The sequence below is a fragment of the Polypterus senegalus genome, chromosome 2, assembly GCF_016835505.1.
Source record: "Polypterus senegalus isolate Bchr_013 chromosome 2, ASM1683550v1, whole genome shotgun sequence".
Classification (NCBI taxonomy): Eukaryota; Metazoa; Chordata; class Cladistia; order Polypteriformes; family Polypteridae; genus Polypterus; species Polypterus senegalus.
This window is the reverse complement of record NC_053155.1, coordinates 256,101,437-256,122,371: the sequence shown is the minus strand read 5'-3', so window position 1 is coordinate 256,122,371 and position 20,935 is coordinate 256,101,437. Positions and strand designations below refer to the sequence as shown.

At 38.8% G+C, this 20,935-nt stretch overlaps 2 protein-coding genes across 4 annotated transcripts in view; one reads left to right on the top strand and one right to left on the bottom strand.

Moving 5' to 3' along the window:
• Positions 1-719, top strand: part of uggt2 (UDP-glucose glycoprotein glucosyltransferase 2) — a 652,370-nt gene extending 651,651 nt beyond the window's left edge. For both annotated transcript variants that reach the window (XM_039745402.1, XM_039745404.1), the window contains one exon: positions 391-719. In XM_039745402.1, coding sequence (XP_039601336.1) covers positions 391-413 — 23 coding nt within the window. In that variant the 3' untranslated portion in view covers positions 414-719. The remainder of the gene's footprint in view (positions 1-390) is intronic.
• A 3,819-nt stretch (positions 720-4,538) lies between these two features.
• The window catches only part of dnajc3a (DnaJ (Hsp40) homolog, subfamily C, member 3a), a 54,850-nt gene continuing 38,453 nt past the window's right edge, over positions 4,539-20,935 (bottom strand). For both annotated transcript variants that reach the window (XM_039745400.1, XM_039745401.1), the window contains 8 exons: positions 20,028-20,180; positions 18,035-18,216; positions 16,688-16,807; positions 15,698-15,803; positions 15,070-15,190; positions 10,358-10,490; positions 9,534-9,682; positions 4,539-9,087 (listed from right to left, as the gene is read on the bottom strand). In XM_039745400.1, coding sequence (XP_039601334.1) covers positions 8,930-9,087; positions 9,534-9,682; positions 10,358-10,490; positions 15,070-15,190; positions 15,698-15,803; positions 16,688-16,807; positions 18,035-18,216; positions 20,028-20,180 — 1,122 coding nt within the window. In that variant the 3' untranslated portion in view covers positions 4,539-8,929. The remainder of the gene's footprint in view (positions 9,088-9,533; positions 9,683-10,357; positions 10,491-15,069; positions 15,191-15,697; positions 15,804-16,687; positions 16,808-18,034; positions 18,217-20,027; positions 20,181-20,935) is intronic.

The following is a 20,935-nucleotide window of genomic DNA, read 5'->3' as shown; positions in this document are numbered from 1 at the left end:
TCCTAGGTCAGGTCAGGGTCATTTTATTCGGCCAAAAGTCATTCTTTTTTTATTATGAATGTGAAATGCTCAGGTATGGGTATTCAAAAGAGAGCACCAACTGCTGAAATGTCAGAGTAACGTTTAGCCTGTCATTCATTTCTGCGACGCCTGTTTGGTGTCTCAACACTCTGCAGTGGCGTTGTTGTGTTGTCCTGGTGTGTCCACTCAGAGTCTACAAAAGCGGACCCCACGACTTGGACATCCAAACTTGGTGTTGACCACATTCTTGTGTTTTGTCTCGTTTTGACCTTTCATTGAAGGGGCCTGCTGAGTATTAACAGATGCACACGAACGACTCTCTTGTTTTGTTTGCTAAAAGACATTCTGTCTGTGTTTTTCACTTCACAGATGTCTCCCATGATGAACTTTAGCAGTTTGAAATGTCGAACGAGACATCTGGAATGGTGGACTGCGCCACTGCTGCTTTTACAGATTACCGCTGGCAAGTTTGCAGGATACAAAGGGAAAAGATCATTTGGATGATGATAGTCGTTCTTTTGTAATTTATTTATTTTTATGTTATGCCTATTGTTTTCTTTATGTATACCATAAAACATTCCAAATATGAGCCCTTAGCTCTGGCCAGTTCAGTACGTTTCCCTTGATAAAGTGTCAGTTTCTAATATTTGCCTCAATAAAAACTCCAGGATAATGGATGATTTTTGTACCACATAGAATGAATACTCGGCCGCAGTTCTGTTCCTATCATAACTGAAAGTCGCAGCATCGATTGTTGTTAACTTGAACTTAATTAGATTTACTCCAAAGAAGTCAGGCTTGTGACCTTCATAACCAAAGTTACGGACCACACACTACAACTTACAATGCCTCTAAGAGGAGAACAGGCCATTCAGCGCAGCGCCGTCAGTTCCGATGCTCCTGACCTCTACAAAATAACGGCCAGTCACATGCTCGAGGTGTGCTCCGTTCTACAAAAGGATCTTCACTTCTCATCCTTTCTCTGCGAATCCTCTGGTGCTCATCTGTCCTTGTAACGTGGAGGCCGAGGTCTATGGATTGTTTCTGTTTTCATTTATTACTAACAGTCCAAATCCATACTTGTTTTTGGTTAATTCTGACGGATACCATCCAGGTTATAACATCTTAGGAACCAAAATATGATGCTCCATTTATTCCAGGAGCTCTCTCCATTATGAAGTGATGAGGCTGAAGAACCAATTCGGTAGAAGCTGCAGGGGAGCAACCAGCACTGCGTGGCCTGTTCGGACACACTGACATTGATGCCCACATTCAGTTACTCCGATTTATCCTCAATAATTTACTTATTTAAAATGTGAGAGGCAACTGCAGCAAAATTCAAAATCCACAGGTAGTAATGGCAAACGGCCCACAGCAAGGCAGGCAGCACAGGCCTGAGTTTTGAAACTTTGAGTTCATTCCCACTTAGACATGATTAGCTGTTTGGGTCAACATTTATATGTAAAACCCACACTGGAGTTTGCCAATCAAATGTAGGGACATTAACACTGTGGAGAAACATTGCGACCAAGCAGTCTTAGGAAAGATCATTCTAGATTGCTGGGGGGGGTGGCATTAGTTCATGTTGATTGGCCAGACTGGAGCAGATTGTTCTCTACAACCAAACTGGGGCACAACAGCATGCAAGGGATCAAAAAGTCCTCAGCACTGGAGAGACACCATGCGGAGTGCTTCAGACTAATTGTTGCAATGCAATGCATCACCCCAACAGTTCTGTCAAGAGGCGGCTGATGACCATGGAGCTGGCCAAAGGGCAGCACTAAATATTAATGGTGACAGTGTTCACAGATAACCAACTCCTCAGGTTCTAAGATGTGAAATACAAAGGGTAGGTTCCATGGTTCAGTAATACTAAAAGAAAGCTCCCTTAGCCCATTCCACGTACCCCTTCTCTGAGGGAACCAGGGTCTCAGACAATAACCCACGCCCAGAATCACTGATTCCCAAGATCAGTCTCGGAGGTCCACTGTGGCTGCAACCAATTTTACTTTTAATTGGACTCTTTATTAAACAATGCTATTTTCCAGTCGCTGTGTTTACAAAACTTGATTTAAAATATCAGTTACAGGTAGATGTTATCAACTGCTTGGCATCTCTGCTTGACGTAACCCCAGCGGTGTCCTTTGGTCAGCTACATGGTTATCAGTCAACGACAGACATTCAGTGATGTTTAGCTTCTTAACCAGGTACATCTCCTGCTGGCAGAGCAGTGATATGGACCGCTCCCTGCCACTCATGCAGCTGGCCTTTGGGTGAGATGTTAACATCTCTCCTCCTATCTTACCTCCTGAACTTCAGCCAGAAGTAATCCTGCTCTGACTCTACCGCCAGTTCTCTGCCGCTTAACTCCACTAACTCCCATGCCTTTGAACTGGTGGCACATCAACATGCCGATAAATCTGCAGCATCCCACTGCAACAGGGCAAATGATGGATATCGTCTTGGTCTCACTGCATTAGGCAGCCAGCTCGGCCTACATGGATGGCTTCTACTCCCTCACTGTGAGGAGCAAATATTTTGGCAATAGTTGACCAAATCACCATGACTGGCCACAGACGTGATGGACACCTGTCTCATCCTGCAGGAGATGTAGGTGACATCCAAGGTCAACTCATCTTCCACTCCTTGCCAGGTACAAGGAGCCGTGTTGGAATTCTTGAGCATTCTGCCCAACCTAATGAACTAGACATGCCTGCTTCTCTCCAGCACTTTGGCCAACCTTGTCAGGACTTGGACTTGATGGAAATCATAGCCACTGTCTCTGTGGGGTTTTCTCACCCCAACATTGAACAGATTTGGTCAGTTGGTGACCCGGGACTGGTCCACTGGGGAGTATGTGTGTTGTTAAAGTAAAACTTGACCCCACACCAGGATTCAAATGTTACAAACAGAAGAGGTCTTTATTGAAGATACTCACTCAAGGAGACACACAGAGATCCAAGTCCTTCAGAGATTCCATGCCTAGTTGGTGATGGTCAAAAAGAGCCCTCGTGACCTTCACACAAGACCCTCATGGACAATTGATGCACAACTTGCACCTTTAAACTTGCCTTTTAAACACAGTCGATTTTTACTAAAACACTGCTGACCATCTGGCAGGTTCCACAGAAAAAAAATGGAAGTTTTCCATTAAGAACTTCATGACAGAATTTTCATGAGGCTGTCTGCAATTCTTCTTTGTGATTTCTAACAGGGTATGAAAATAAATCAAAGAACAGCAGTTTGGAACAGTAGGTGAGAAGTTACCTCACTGAATCTTCAGCATTGCAGTTAATGTGCTTTACTGAGAGACGATATCAGTACGAACGATAAGAAAATCCACATTGTCCAGAGCCGAGTCCCGCCATGTACAAATATACTGAACAGATAGACACCCCCCAAAGACCCTTGACAGCTCTAACAGGGTCTCATGCCGGCCCAGGGCTTTGAGCAGCTGTCTCCCTAGTCCAGGCTTCACAATCTACAGTCATCATCCCACAATCCTGCAGGTGTGCACAGTAATCAGATTGATGAAGGTTAGAATTTTCACAAAAACAGGCCGACGCGTGTCAATCCTACTCGCCCAAGTTCTTCAAAATTATATCAGATGAAGTTTTGAAGATCCTGAAAGTCCTGCTCTCTACTTGGTACGCATCTGTGGTTCTCACTGTGGAGAAAAAAAATCCTTTCTTGCATTTCTGCCACACCAGAACAAAGCTTTCAAGGAACAGAACACCAACCTCTTCTGCAAAACATTGGATTTTGGGGTTGCATTGCTGCCTCGAATCCATGAAGAGCTCAATGAACTCCCAGTAAGCCTGCAGCTCAGTGACAGAAAACTGTTTCTCAGACACAGATCATGCATTGCATCCTCCAGGAACCTCAAAAAGCACCCAAGAATGGATAAGAAGAAAACACTGCGGTGCTCTGAAGTGGCCTGCTGGGAGACCTGATCAGAATCCCACTGAACATTTGTGGAAAGAGCTGAAAGTCACAGTTGGGAGAAGGCGCCCATCAAACCCAAGAGAACTGGAGCAGTTTGCTCAAGACAAGACCAGTGGGCCAAACTGACAGTCAAGAAGGGTAGAGACCTCACAAAAAGATCTTCGTTATCGTCTTAAAAAGGGTGTGATATGAAACAGGAGGCTAAAGCTATCAGTATTTTAAAGGATATAACAAATGAAAATGTCTGGACATAAATCAATAGCAAATATTTCTGTTGTTATAAATGTAACAAAGAATAACGGATACCAAAAACGTTTATCGGCTTCAACTACAAAAAAAAAGTTTAAGCGTACCTATATATTTGGTCCTACCTGGCCGAGTGTATTAAACAGTACGGTTTACTCTCCTTTCAGATTGTAACTACTTGAAATGTCCCTATCTATACAATTGTAACCTTGGAATTAGAAGTAAATCTGTAAGTTGAGGGATACAGAAAAAGACACATGAACAGCAGCCGGGGGCTTTAGCATAATCTTACACAGTAAACTTGAACAGAATACAAGTGGCCAGCCTTAAAAATAAATGTCTTTATTAGATATTGCTTTACATTTCAAGGAAACAACAAGGCGGGTCCCCATGACAGCAGTCTACCTACAGCTCATGGGCTTTTAGCTCCTTGCATTTTCCAATCTGGAACTCTCTAAAACAGAACCCCAGATCACAGGGAGACGGCTTTGATCCCAACAGTGACAACCGTCCACCCCAGCAGCAGGAGGAACATGAAATAAACTCCTTCAAGCCCCCAAAACCTCCCTAATGGCCCCTTAGCCGACACACAGCATGATGACAAACAGTGATGTCAATGGCAGCTCCATATTGTCAAGAATGTAATCACAGCAGCAACTGTTAATTCAGTAATTAACTGTGGCACTCAAATGAGAAGCAGCAGATGTTGTCCTAACTTTGAAATGGCTGGGATGCGCGCCGGATGATGGGTGTGTGCAGCGGGGAACGTGAGCTGCAGTGCATGAGACATGGGCGAGTTGGTACAACCAAAAAGAACTGACCCAACTGCAGCCCTGCTCAGGGGTCCTACAGGGCACACTACAAAGGGTGGGGTTGTCCTGTGGCCAGCAGCAGGATGGACAGTGTGGACCACTTAGCGGGAGCTGCAAACGCAGGATTACAATTCTAAACATTTTGTTTTATGGGTCAAAACAGGTACACCTGGTGCTGTGTACAAGGTATATAAACATATCATCATTTAAAAATTCAATTTCACCTTTTAAGTCATTCCATTAAACAACTTACCAGCATGTATAAAAAAAGAATTTTTTTAAATACAAATTAAAAAAAAAACAAAAAAAACAAATTTAGGAACAAGAAGGTAAAAGTTTCACATCATAAGGACAAGGACACTTTGTGGCAGTTTAAAATGTCATCCTTCAAGAGTACAAACGTCACATAAAATGAAGATGACAAACTGTGATGGACTGAGAAGACAGGCTTACCGTGCTGGTGTATGATGAGAACATGAACAATGGACGAGAAGACCGGTCACAGCACAAAGTCAAAGGTGGCTCTCCAGGAGCAGTCTGGGAAAAATCATTTCAGGCGAGCCGAGCCCAACTCAGAAACCAGCTCAAGTATTTGAAGGAACGCTGGATGTCCACTTTCCGCCTGCAATGGCCCTTTGGATTTTGACACTTCTCCCTGGTTCAAATGGGTCCACACTGGCCAGCCATTCCTCCACACTATCTGAGGTACGTGTGCTGTGTTCACTGGGAGCGATAAACAGGCCCAGACTGAGTGTACGATGGGCAGACATCCCACCTTTCAGCTTGTAATGGAAGAAGGCAGCTCTTACAATGGATGGAGTGAGAAAAAGCGAGATCAGTACTTTAGATGCTTTGGCATCAGGAACTTGCACAGCGTTACAATGCAGCTCTGGATTACAGCATGCCTCTCACGATACACGTGGGTAGCGTCATCCTTCACATCTTCTAGAATTCTGTCATGGTGTGCTGGGCTGGTAACGTCACTTCAGGAGAGGCCCACCGAATCAACAAGCTGACTGGAAAGGCAGGCTCAGTAGTGGGATGCACTTGGGACCTTCCTGACAAAGCAGTGGAGGAAAGAATCAAGATAAACTGCCAGCCTCTCTCAATAATACTGCACATCCTCATTAAAGAGACAGAGAATGTTGGCCAACGAATTACTCAGCAGAAGTGGGTCGAGAAATGCTACGGGGGCCCCCTCATACCAACGGCGATACGCCTCACTGTGACTGCTCTCTTTACCAAAGTCCAAAGATTTCTCCCTTTTTAATTCTCTGTGTGTATTTTAGAGTGTTGTTGGTTAGTTATATTTCTTCAACTTCTGTGGAAAAATTCTATTTGTCTCAAGGGAGGATATGCTAAGTACTCTCTACACTTAAGGAGTTCTAGGAGAAAGCAGCCATGTGGGCTAAGCTAGCTAGAAGTTTTACTGCTAAACACCTCGAACCCCCAAAATCGCTAGCTGGAGTTTTTATTTCATTCTTCTCCATTGCCCTCTGGCCAGATGATCTCCTGGTAGGTCACTCAAGTGAGAGGTGCTCTCATATTACTGTTTACTGCACTGTTGCAGGTGTAAAGGTGTCAGTAAGCACCAAGATCGCCTTCAGTGAACAACAAGAAACATCACAGAGCTAAATTACAATCCTATGGCGAGTGTCAAGCAGCGCAGCACAACAGTAGGACTAACTCAAGTGGTGTCCGCTCTGTTAGACCACAAACGCACTCACACGTAACAACAAATGGTAGCTTTAGTATCACTATCCTATGTAACATTACCATTTATGTAACATTGGGGCTGCCACCTCCCTAATACAGCATCCCGTTTGTGTGGAGTTGGAATGATCTCTCCGTGCCTACCAGGGTGTTTCTGTGGGTGAAAAACTGTTGTGTGTTAATCTAGCTGGCTTCACAGTTGTGTGTGCGAGAGCGGACCCTCCAAAAGGGCTTGGGCTGGGCCAAACCTTCTAGGACAGGCAGAAAAATGAGATTTGACAAGAAATGCTTAACATCGAGATCCCAAAAATGAGAACACTTGGAACTTGCCTTTGTGGAAATATATCATGATTTTAAAGTTATTAATAAGAGGATGTATTCACTTTTTATTCAGTTACTTGTATTACAAAGCTTTTTAAATTCAAGACAACCCAGAAGTTAAAACTACAGTTAAGGAGGCCAACAAATGGTGCATCCCCACCGCTAAAACAACCCTCAATGCTGCCAAGGCAAGAAAATTTGGTTCAATAAGAACCCAGTACATGTACAATGATTAGAATTTGGAATTTTTAAATTACAATTAAATAACTTCATTAAAAAAACTATACTTTAATGATAAAGTGCTCAAAATGAACAAACTGGCAATTCTTTAGACACTTTTTTGTTTCCTTTTGGAAGTGGGCCTTCCCAAATCCTATTATACACAAAGCATTAGAACTTTCCTCTTACTTAACACATGTGATATTTGGCAATAAACAGCTAATACAACATGGCCACACATTCTATTGTACATTTCTGAACATCTGAGCAAGTCATACTGTGACTTATTCCAAGTGTGCGAGGACGCTGCACACACAGTCCGGTAGTGGACCCCGTGGAAACATTACTAATACATACTTGCCCAGTTTCAACATATAAAATACAAGGATTCAGAACTGTACTTTGAGAAATACGCGGGTGTGACAGAAAACACAAGGACACACATTTAAGTTGTTCAGAAAACCAACAATGACTGAGAACATAAAACATTTTGCCGCATTTACATATATCTTAATAAATTCATATTTTTTGACAAGACCGTACTCACCTTTAAAGTATCATTAAAAAAAAAAAAGCCACAAACTGAAGATGGTCACACATAGCATGACGACAGTACAGGAGAGACGCACACCAAGATGACATGTCCTCACAATAATTTCAAGTCTGTCAACAGGAATTACACAAACTGGTACCATTTCCAAAGAGTCCTACATAATTGTGTCTCTTCAAGTTCGTTTAAATGTTGCCACAACTTTTTTCTTTTGTCTTTGTAAAAAGGACTAAACTGATAATTAATGCAAGCTGTAGATTTGTAAATTACTACAAAAAGAATATTCTGTAGTTAGAACACCTACAATAGTAGTTCTCTCCATACTCTGTTTTGTGAATATTATCGGTCTTAAATTAGATTAAAATATGTTTCTTAATAAGCCAGTGGTACAACAATACAAGAATCGGTATAAATGTGCTGCCTGCATCAGAGCCTCAAGTAAGACAGAATATCTACACTTGACATCAAAGACTGGCGTGGCTCTCTCCGGCCACGGACCTCAAGTACCCAAACACTGATGTGTGGCACCAACTGTAACAAGTAATTCACGTCTATCCAACATAAATCGGCATAAAAGTCCTGTAATTGTAGTTAACTTAGATCTGTGTGTGTGTAAAATTTGATAATATAAAATTCAGAAGGATTTCTCTTTGTTGTCACCATTGGAGCCATCTGAAAGGGGGATTGGTGCATACTGTATTTAAACTAGGGTAGCTAGTGCAACAATTCTCTTGGATTTATAAAGGGCTGGTTAACTATGCTCACAAAATATTGGTTTATAATAAATAAAGCAGCTTTGACTTATTTTGGTTGGAAACACATCCACCGAGATGCATACAGCAGCACAGTAGTAGTGTTAGCCAGCAACACCGAGGCAACCAGCAAAAGGTCAAAAGTCTTAATTTTGGCATCACCATTCACTCACTTTAAAACAGGTTTAGATTATTTAGAAGGGTCCACACAAGCAGCAAAGTAGGCCTGGATTGAGCGAAGCTCTAAATTGCATCTTGTGTAGGTATGACCCTCCATTTGGAACAAAACACCCAGCCAGAGAAGATGAGCAGGGGTCCCACTCCAACCTCTACCCTTCTGCTTTTCCATTTCAGTTGAAGTGAAATTTGAAGTTGAAAGGTCCTGAGCCAAAAGGGTTAAATTCCTGAAAGTTGTTCCAGCTCCGGTAAAAGTGCTGACCTCCACCTGCTCCTTGCTGACTTTCTGGGTCCAGAGGATCCTCTCCAGCATCAAACTTCTTCCTCATCTCTGCGAAAAACAAAAACAATGTTGTTGAAAGTATAAGCGAGATGGTTATGCAGACTATATGTAAGGAAAAAGTTAAACTGAGCAAAAGAAATTCAGACAACGTGCAAAGTCAAAAATGGTCACAAATTTGAGGTAAGAGGGTCCCGACATTTGAGGCCAAGGTCCTCCGACACAATTGTGATCAGCCCCTAATAAGAGCAGCTAAATGATGTACCTTCAGATAGTGGAGACCTTGGAGTATCCGACATGGATGAGTGGATCTGGAACATCCCAAAGGGGTTACTCCCACTTCTTTAGCATTGAAATTGTAGAGGAGAATTACAGAAATACACTCAAACCTCTGGAGTTCCCAAAACCATGTCAGTGCTGCCCGCTTCATAAAACAAAACTTTGAGCGAATTCTGAAATAACAACTGCTATGTTAAAACTCCCATGAGTGTACTTACCTGGATCAGTGAGCACCTCCTTAGCAGAAGCAATGTCAATAAATTTCTTCTCTGCCTTTTTCTTCTCTTCTTCATCTTGGAAGTTATCTGGGTGCCACTGCTGCGCTAGTTTTCTGTAAGCCTTTATAATATCCTTCTTTTGAGCATTTCTGAATTTTTCAAACAGAATTAGGCGAATTAGAGCCAAGAATATGTAACAGGCTGCAACACTAATGCCAACTTTTAAACAGAGGCTTTGCAGTTAAGGAAGTAAAAACCCATTTCAACAATATCTCTTTCAAACGGCTAACAAAGGAAATCTGTTTCTAAACATGGAAGTCGATTAGTTTCCTGCTGAGCATGAAGACAAATTAAACGGGAAGCAATTGAATGTGTAATTTTCAAATAAGATCCGTTTTTTCCTGTTGTACAACATGTCATCTGCCTATTGTAGCTGGCTCAAAACAAATCTTGAAATAGTAAACTCTGAAGGCAGTTAGCAGCAGACTACTGCCATCCTCCATTAGGTAAATAAAGTCTGCTTGCTGTTTCTCATATTGATGCCATCTCACGATGTTTTTGCCTCGGATGCAATTGTTCAGTTAATTTGCTTGAAAAAAAGAACCGGCAACATCCAGGTATTTGGAGGGGATTGAGATTAAAACTGAAATGGCTTCATTAACTGGTTACGTTAGACGGACTTTGCTTCATTGTCCCCACTGCTTCTCTCAGCGTCCCTGGGTGTAGACGGATTCTTTACCATAACTAGTGTGCTATTTTTGCAAGTTACCATGAATGCATGTTAAGAAAGTGTTGCAAGTAAACTTCAGCACTTTAGCATTTACCTCTTCACTCCTAGTATTTTATAGTAGTCTCGCCTCTCGGACTGTTTCAGAAGTCGCTGTGCCCTCTCCAAACCTTCAGTTACTTGACGATCGTTCTCACTGTGGTCACGAGCAGTTTCAAAATCTTTCACAGCTAGGAAAAGAAGAAAAAAAAAAAAAACCATTTAAAATGCACCTTTTCATCCTAAAGCCAAAGGCCAATGGATAAATAAGTAGCAGAAGATGACAAAACCCATACTAAAAAATGGTAATATAATGTAAAAGAAATAAATGAAATTTAAAATTACTGGAAAATGGTTTGGACAGATTAAAAAAAAAAAAAAAGAATCATCTCTTTTTGTCTTTTTGTCTAAGCCACCCCATGGAATATGATGTACATCAGGCGAGAAAGGCAAACGATTACGGTAATAACCAAGGTGGTCTTTCTCAGCTGCTAGAGACGACCAGAATTTCCCAAGCAAAAAACTAAGTTACTGAATGAGGTTCACTGCCTTGGAACTGCCTGCCTGTTAAGTTACGACACCCCAAATTCACTTGGAGCAGCACTTTTAGATTAGAATGACATCACATTGATAGAACATTTAACATTGTGCTTTGCTCGGTGAATACAGTTTACATATCTTACAAGTCTTATTTCCTATACCTAGGACTTTTAATATGTTTAACTAGTTTTTTGGGACTTTAGATGAGATTTAATTCAGAGGTGTGTTTCTGGAGTATCCCATTTCTCTAAAGCCGACTGGTGAAAATTAAAATATATTGAACGTGTTATGCAAATAAACCAAGCTGATAAAAAGAAGCTTTCAGTCTGTCAATCTATCACGATGCTTTGAAGAAGACACATGAGGGTTCCACAGATAGGTGCAAACAAACAGCCATGACGGAATTTCACATACAGTGCAACGATGCTTCAAGACTCTTCTTTATTTTATATTTTCCACAGTTTGGTGCCAAAACCCAACTCATTTGCTCATCTCACTGCAATCCCTGCATTGTCACAGATCTTGGGATTTTTCTCATTTGTAATCACCAGAGAAATTTCTAGTTGATGCTGACAAGGATGTTCCTACTGGGAGACTGGCATGGTGACAGGTTAGGCTGAATGGGTGAATAAAACAGGAATTCTTGGTGAGTGCTATTTAAAAAAAACTGTTCTTTTGCAGATTTCACTGCAGCAGTCCATTATAATAGGGTTTAGAGAGAGGAATAAATTTAGAACTCAAGTCCCCAGTGTCTTCCTCCAGGTAAGGGTTCAAGTCTCTACTCAATTAGGGAAAATTCTGTGTGGGACCTCTTCTCTGCCTAAGAGAGGGGATTCACTGAGGTACACTGAAGATTGTCGGTGCCTTCTGCACTACAACATTCACCAAAAGTGGAGTGCCATCACTGGGGTCTATTAAAAGACCAGAGGTATCCCAGACTCAACCATGATGGGGTGCACAGGAGAGGCAAGCATTGTGTTATGGCAAAATTATTTCAGGAGATACTAATACCAGAGATTACTAGGAAGAAGGAAACACTCTGAGACTCAGAATTAAGGCCAGAAAACATCACACTAAAACAAGAAAAATTGGCATAAGACACCAGATAGTAAAGACATCTTACAAAACACTCTTCTGCGTCCAATGGACTGGCACCCTCTGTAATGTGAACCCTTATGTTGCTCCCCAAGCTGCTGAAGGACAGGCTTTAGTAAAGCGTCAGCAGACTCCTGACAATGGAACTTTAGCCACAGCTTGCGGAGTAAACCGCTCTTGCTCTTTACAGATCATGTTTTTACCAGCAAACCCTTGAAAACACTCTCCTATAATTAACACCACAAATAATAAGAGAACGCCAGACTGTAAGGCAGGAGTATATTTCTACATACTTTGTACAATAATAATTTAATCACAATACATTTTTTGAAAACTACTCAAGTCTGCATGTGATATTCACAGGAGTAAAATACTGAAGAACACAGGTTAAAAGGTGCCACCGCCATTAAAGCCATTCAAACAAATCCAAAATAATCCATTTCTGCATTAAAACAAAAACTTTTCTACAAAAAAATACATTTTAAATTTCTTCCACTCTTGTAATTATTCTGACAAAATGCCCACAAACGGTATGGAAATTACCCCAAAATGTTGTTGTAGTTCATGCAGTAGTAAACTCAACTTATATTCATTCTTATGTGGTGATGAGTGAAAACGGTTTCCCTCATGTTGAATATTCTAGATTTTAAAAAGATCAAATTCTATTAATCATTCTAAATTTATAATGTTGGTGGGTGCTCCGATTTTGCTCTATTTAAAATGAACACTTAAGATTTCCATCTTCCCTGCAGTTTATTTTGATACTTGCATGTATTTGAGGATCAGTGCTACACACTCCCTTTATCTATAATGTTGTTCCACACAAACTGCATAAAATGGCACTTCTGTTTAACTCTTAACAAGTAACAATGAATGACAAAGATCAATTTTGTACCTCCTGCAGATTAACTTTCTAATTTATTATTTTTATTTGAAAAAAGTAACAAATATAATCAAGTTTGACTTGTATAACAAGGAAGATATCACATAGAATCAAGTCGAACTTAACAAAATAGAATTTGACGTCCTATCTGAGAGAAAGAGAGGAGAGCCAACAGTAAGCACAAATCTTTCAGAACAACAAAGAAAGGAGAATGCCCTGTTCCCTAATATAAAAGCATATTCTAAGATTTGCTTAAATAGATCTTACCATATTTAAAAATATATATTTGAATAGATCCACTAAGTGAGAATTATTTTTTCCCCCCCCAATTTTAAAAATAGTATAGAACATCAGTTACCCACTTACTTATAACAGGTGGGCCTGGAGTCTTCTGTTGAGCAAGAGAAGTCTGAGTGCTAGTAGTGAGGTAAAGGCGATTACAATCCATTTGTCTTTCTGCACTTTAAACCCATCTGCGAGTTCTCCAAACACAACTGCTAATGGGCTAGGAGTGATTGTGACACCAAGGTGGTCTCTGATAAGCATTCAAACATTTTTATGCAAAACATGTGGCCCAGTGAGGCCAGAGTTAGACTGCAATGTTCACAGGGTGAATCTTGTCCTGGAAACATTTTGGACAATTTTAAACGAGATAAATGCACTTGATAAAAAAATTTTATGTCAGATGATTGAACGCTTTGCACATAAGGAGGTGGAGTGTATTCTATGCATGGCTGCCTTCCACTCCATTTCTGAGATGTTAAGGGACAGATCCTTTCCCCATCATACCTTGTGCAGATATGAGGAGTGTTAAAAATTAAAAGAACTCACATCAAACCTTTTGTTTCAACCATAAACAAAAGAAAAAAGGAGGATCTTTTGTGCACGGCTCTTTAAGAAAAACTACAAATTTGCCAGCAGGATTGATATCCAGCCTTTGATTGTTTTTTTCCTTACACCATTCCTTAGTTTAACTGGACATGTGCTTCAAATGCTGTACTTGAAAGATGAAATTAAATAAACTTCAGCATTCTGGCAGATGGCTGCATGTGATGCCAAAATAAGTTGATAATTGGAGTTATGAGTTTTGGCCTCCATACTAACCAAAGTTTCTGTAACTGAAGAGGTGCAGCCCTGTGGTACGAGATATATTAGCTTTCGACCGAACATATCTTTTGGAATAAATAGGGCAGTTCCTCACCTTGGTCTCAGACCTTAAGGCATTTTACCCTCATTTCTGTGACACTGAAGGAGTTGTCAGGCAAGCCCAAATATTTTCTTTCTTTGAGAGATGGCTTTCAACTTAGCATGAGACCCTATGGCTCCGAGTTGTGAATGTGCAAAGCAAGTCCTTCAGGGAAATCCAACAGCAGCCGGGAAGTTCATCTACTGCTAACCGAAAATTGCTTCAGTCATGTCAGATGAAGGGAAAATTACCCTTGTATATGAATTGCAAATAAAAGGGTTCATTTTAAATACCACTGCAAAGAGCGCACACACACATTCAGGCAAACAAGTGGGCAATCAGTTTTTTGGTTTTCTTTTTTCTTCCCCTTTCTTAAAAAGTGATTCATATGTCTCCCCTTTGCAAAGCGGACAATTTTTCATTTTGTAAAAAGTTAAAATGCTCCAACATCATTTTTTCTCAGATCCGACAGAGGTTAGTGGGGGAAGAATTTCCCAGGAGGTTATCAGTACATCACACTGCTGCTACCTAAAATTTACAATACTTGCTCATTGTGACATACTATACCAAATATATCATTGTGTTACAAGATAGTTATCAGAGCACTGAGCTTAATTTGACTGGTTTAAATGCACTGTATTATATTACTTGGATTTAAAATACTAAAATAAATCAATCAAGAAATCACCCACCAGGAATGCAACTACTTGAGTATACCTAACAGAACAGCGATTAAGGATTTAATATGTTTGAAAAGTTAATCAAATTTGGGTAAAAACAGCTAATCTTTAATGTAATGCACCAATTCAAATGCGTCTGCTTGCTGGGCTCAATAAGCGCCATCTAGTGGTATTTGGTTAAAAGTGGTTTTTGATTTGACACCTTTTATTTGCTATAGGAAGACAGAATACGGTAACATGGCCAAATTGCTTAACTTTGACGATCAGTTCAAATTTGCGCTAATGGAGTTCTCTCCTTCCGTCTACCAATGAGTAGATTGTGCATCACAAACCATGACAGCAGATTGTTGTGTTCATTACAAGCTAATGAAAGCTACACCTCTTACCTTCCTTGTACTGTTCATCCAAAATGTACGCTTCAGCACGGTCCTTCAATGCATTCACATTCTGAGGGTTTGAATTCAAAACTTCTGTGCATACTTTGATTGCTTCAAGTGCCTCTTCATTCTTGCAAAGAAAAAAGGCTTTGAATTTTGATTTCCATTTTGAATGGTGGGGGATATAAAACAAAATTCAACTACATCAACTCAGTACTATCCAATTATTTTAATTCATGTTCTTTTTAATAATTCAATCTAACAAAGATCACACAAGTGTATCAAACAAAATGCCGTACAGCTTGCTTGCGACTTGAAAACATTCTGCATGGCTTCCAGGTTACACAGTTAAGGAGGAACTGGAGTTATATGAAGAGCAAAATAATCTATTCAAAACTCGACTTCTTAACAATATTATCTCATGAATTTAATTCCTTCAGAGCATTTATTATAGAGGAAAATGGCTTTCGGTTACTTGTGTTAGTTAGATCAGAATATACACAATGAAAGCAATACTTAAAAAAAAATAAACATTAAAAATGAGTTAAAGACTGTGGGAAGCTGCATTAAAAGCCACTCAAATTCAAGCAAGTTTTTTTATGCATACTAAATACTGAGGTATATTAAAAACTCTTACCTTTGACAAACAGTGGCAGATTCTTTCTTTAGTTAGCATTGTATAATGAAGTACATTCGGTTCCGTCTTCATAACAAGTTCATATTTATTTATAGCTTCAGTATACCTGTTAAGAAAAATGAATAGATCATTACTGAACTGTAAAACACCGCTCAGTGCCTCAGTGGGTTTACATTTTTGTGAAGTAAATCTCAGTCTACTTATATCAAAATGTAAAAATACCACATAAAACGCAGACAATATTTTAAATGCTTTTATAATTGGTCCCGAGCTTAAATTTGTAACATCAGCAAGTAATCCAGTCTCCGGTGGGCTAGCTCAAGATGGCCTGCTTCAAGAACATTATAAATCTTTACGGTGGTGTTTGGCTGCAGCAGGTGTTAACTAAGAAATCAAACACGGTCAGAGCTATTAATGCAAAGTCTACGATTGACAAAGCATGTCAGGCTCCTCCTTTTGAATTTTCTGCAAAGATAACTGCATGTTCAAGGTCAAGCAGCAAGTGGTTGCACAGGTAGTGTGAGGCTAATGCACTTATAACTTCATAGAAATACCTACTCTTACTTCAAGAATTAAAAAATAATCAACACGGGGACGTCTTCCGAGAACCACTCAGCTACCCTAAATGACAACACGTGCCAAGTCTGTCTGCCTCAAGAGTTGTTAGTACAGCGAGCTTTAGCAACAATAATCCACTGCATATGGATTAAAGCAACTTCCTATCAATTTAAAGCAAAAAATGCTCTATTTAAAGTAAAAACAGACTGTTCAGCTTGTTAAAACCAATTCTACAAAAAACACTACTGGGCCATAATAAAAATTTAGAGAAAAGACTTGGAAAGTTTAAAGAACCATCTATAACTTTATTTAACCTTTCAATTAAAAAAAAAAAAACTTCACAATAAAATTTAACTTACAGTATGCATCTTAAAAGCAAGTGAATATTTTGTAAATATCACAAGGTATCGAAGGAAAAGCCGCCACTCTTACCTCTCATCTCGAATCAATTCCTCTGCAGACAAGATCTGCTTATTTAGTTTCTTAACTTGTTTATAATGGCCAAAACACTGCTTGTGGTCTGGATCCAGTTTTAGACACTCACGGATTTCACTGTTACAGGGAACAGAAACAAAAAAGAAAAAAAAAAAGAGTAAGATCCAGAATGGTCTTACAATAAGTTAGTAGCAGCACAAATTCCTTTTCATAAAATTCTCTTTATTATTGCCAACGGCAGAGTAAGAGTAATAAGCTTTAATACAATGTCACAGATCTGCAGGTTGTGCAAAAGGCTCAGATATGAGCTGCAAATATGAAACAGTCATAAAAAAATCAAACTGACAACATAATCTTAGTTTATTTACAAAAATTCCAAAAACTAGACTGTACTTGTACTTTGCCAAGATCATTATAGTTGTAAATACTGTGTGTATATATATATATACATACACCTGGCTATATAGACACTACTGGTCAAACCTTTTACAACACCTCAGATTTCTTCAAATTTAAATCAGATGAAAAGCAATGAATGACCTAAAATGGTGAAAAGTTAATCAGAAACTGAGGTGTTCTAAAACTTTTCACTGGTAATGTGTACACACACAGAGAGAGAGAGAGAGAGAGAGAGAGAGAGAAGAGAGAGAAGAGACAGAGAGAGAGAGAGAGAGAGATCTAAGGGCTTTGATCGATACTCTGAAACAAGCAGAATACTGCGAGTTAAAAAAAAAAACCACAACAAAAACCCACACACATATCTCCCACATATAATGCCAAGGAGTATAAATAGATTTATAGTCCATACATACATACATATGTATATAATGTGCATTTAAAACAATAGTTTTGGAAAACAAAAACCCTTTATAGAAAAAAATGTGATCTACTACAACAGGTTAAGGAACCTTCAATGCAAGGTTTTGCAAAAAAGAAGCTCTTGCATTTCTGTCAAAATTACAGGGTGAATAAAAAATTGAAATTAAAGTATAACAAATAAATGTAATTCATCTAGACTTACAAATATTGCATTGCATTTTTCCAGGTTTTTAGATGTGCATTCATAAAAAACACTGCAAAAAACAGCCAAAAATGAGCTACTTGGTTTGCAGATTTCATTTACTCTAAATTAGTGACCAGTTTTTACTGCTAATTAGCTTCTTTTCCATTCATTTTAATTGCCCTGTTTTTTAGTACCCGGTCTTCTGAATTGCTTCTATTTTCCTTAAATGGCACCCAAACAAACATTATTTTGTTCTAATTTCTATGCCAAATTATACCAAGCTTTGAAATTGCAATATACTGTACACAACTATTCCCTTTAAGCAACACAATATTCCTTACTTGAGTGACATTTCGTGGTCTCCCAGCTGATAGTAGATCTTACTGACTTTAAAGAAAGCTTGTGTGTTGTCATTCTTCAGCTTTGCTGCTGCTTTCAAGTCGCTGATTGCTTTCCCTAGTTCTCCAAGGCTTATGAAACAATCAGCTCTATGCTCTCTTAGAGCTGCATCCCAACTACAAGTCTGAAAAAGTGAAAAGCTACAGTTAACAACCACAATTTAAATTAAATGTGCACACACTCCTCTTTGCACAATTCACACAAAAAAGCCATGTGGCAAGTGAACATTTTCTGGTTACAAACATCATGAATATGTCAGACAAATTGTCTCTATCCAAGAAAGTAGTGGAGATTAAGTAGTACATTGTTTATAATGGTTGAATTAACAATATAAAAGCAAAGTTTAACGATATACATGGTTTACACATCTGTCACGCCTCTTAATGATCTAAGCAGACATTTTTATGCCACTGCTACTCTTTGCTATAAGAGCTTGGTACAAATAATGCACAAAGAAGGTAAGGTCCCTAAAGGTTTAGCAATTATGAGAGGAGCTAAGCACCAAAAAACAAATGCCACAAATTAGGGACTTTTGCACAAATAATGCTATGGAAATCTTGTATTTTTACACCAATTTAGGCAGCAATAGAAAAAAATAAAAAGTTTAGGAATGTCCACGATTGTAAAGTCCTCATTAGTTCTGCAGATCTAACTTTGTAACAAACTGACCTATGCTCTTTACTCCTTTAAGTGTGAATGTCTACAGACCCAGAAGCTTCACAATGTTGGAATGACACCAATAAATGTTCTTGTGACCCAGTCAAGTGTGACAGAAACCAAGAAGGAGCTAATCAGATGCAAATATTACTGCTTGACACCACTCAACAAGCACACCGTTGTCTGTTTCAATCTTTCAAATAACTTAATTATTATCAAAACGCTTTACTTTTCCACTGCATACATTAGGTAGTCATTTTCTAAAATTTCTTACATGATGTTAACTATCCACATAATCTAAGGCCTAGAATATAACTTGACCAACAATTGGATGCCCATAAGAAATATCAACTGTAAAAATCTGCAGAGTAGCAAGATATTTTAACTGCTAGATCTCTGCATTCCACCAATTCATTTCAATTTAAACTCCACCATCTCTCCTCAGGCTTTTTTTTCCTTTCATTTCCACACTGCTGTGCTGTAAAGGGGGCTTCTCTATCGATAAGCCAAAAATGCTAATCAAAGGAAATAAAAGAACAATTTGAACTTGTTTCAGGACTTTCATGATCAAAAAAAGAAAGTTTTTGTTCACAACAAAAAAGTGCACCTAAACACAGTATAAAATTTAAAAAACTCTGATTTTTAAATATCCTTTTCATATGAAAGTGGATTTGCACTTACAAGCAGTTATCAGACAGATCATCAATTTCTAGTTACATACCAGAGAATTAAAAGTTTTAGAAACTATTCTGTCCACTGCGAAAGGGTTTTAAATAATCAGGTAGAGTCTACTTTTGTGGAAGATTTTGTTCTTGCAACCTGATGTTGCCTGCAGTTGCCATTAATAATTCTACTGCTTCAATGTAAAAAGATACTAATGAAAGCAAAACCAACATCCAACTAATAAAATCTGTGGAACAAGCAAAATGCTTCTGCCTTGATTTTACTGTTTGATCAAGTTTAGACAAATTTCAAAAGGTAAGTGAAAAATTAAAATACCCTTGACCAAACTTTTTCAGTTCAGGTGACTAACTTAACGTTCTGAGAAGTGAGAAAGTGGGAGTACCTGAATTACTGTGCAGTGAAGTTAGTGGAGAAGCAAATGCTTTCGGTAAAAAACAATCTTGTTTCAGCAAGTTCTACATTGTCTGTAAGTAAACTATGGATTCAGAGTTATCCTTAAAATCTGAGATTTGCTATAAACATGCATTGTTTACAACCATTTAAAAGCAAATCATTAACATTAATATATATTGTACGTATCACACTTTCTCTCACCTCTATTAGTTTATCAAGGTGAATAACCGCAGAACTGTAATCCTCTCTGCTCAAGTGAGTCTCTGCTTCAACCATGAGACGTTGCATTTCATCAGATTTAACAAGCTGGGCCTTTGCTTCCTTCTCCTCCTTATCACTGGGGTTAGACTGGAGCTAAAAAGGCAGAAAAAAAAAAAAGCAATTGGAGTTATTTAACGTAATTTGTACACAAAATGAGTCAATCCAACAGTATAACTTGTACTAAAGAGTTGAAGAGTTCCCCTGACGTAATCTCCAGAAATTGACGAGCAAGATTCCAGATTAAAACTTTTTTACTTCTCAAACAGTCATTCCTTCACTCTTGCTGCTACAACTATACTTAATTTCATTTCAAAGTTCAGATAAGGAGTGATAATAATGAGAGAAAATTAATATCCAACTAGAAACTACGGTAGCAACAAAATGCTTGATAGGAGGAATCAACCACCATAGTCAATCAAGAGAGTACTGACCAAGCATAAATTTAGTGTTTGAACAGAAGAACAGTCTCTAAAGATCACACAAAGAAGCCCATTTTTGTTGATTCAAAAAAAAGTATCAATTTTTTATCAAAATGTCAGTCGAGCCCAAATTAATAAACCTTATAATCATCTTAATTAACCGGGATGCAAGACTAAATGGAAATCAGAGAAAAAAAATCTGTCTAAAAATCCACTAGACATTCTTACAGGGCCTCAGTTGCCCTAAAATTTAAAAATTGGCACTATCAAAGACATAACATTTAATATTGTTATTTTAAATAGCAGATATTCAACACAGGATTAAATGTTTGTCTTTGCAGAATTTCCAATTAATAAAAGTGTAATCTCTTGTTGCAGATATGTATTTATAACCACAGCAAATATATACAATAGAACTCTCATCTTAAT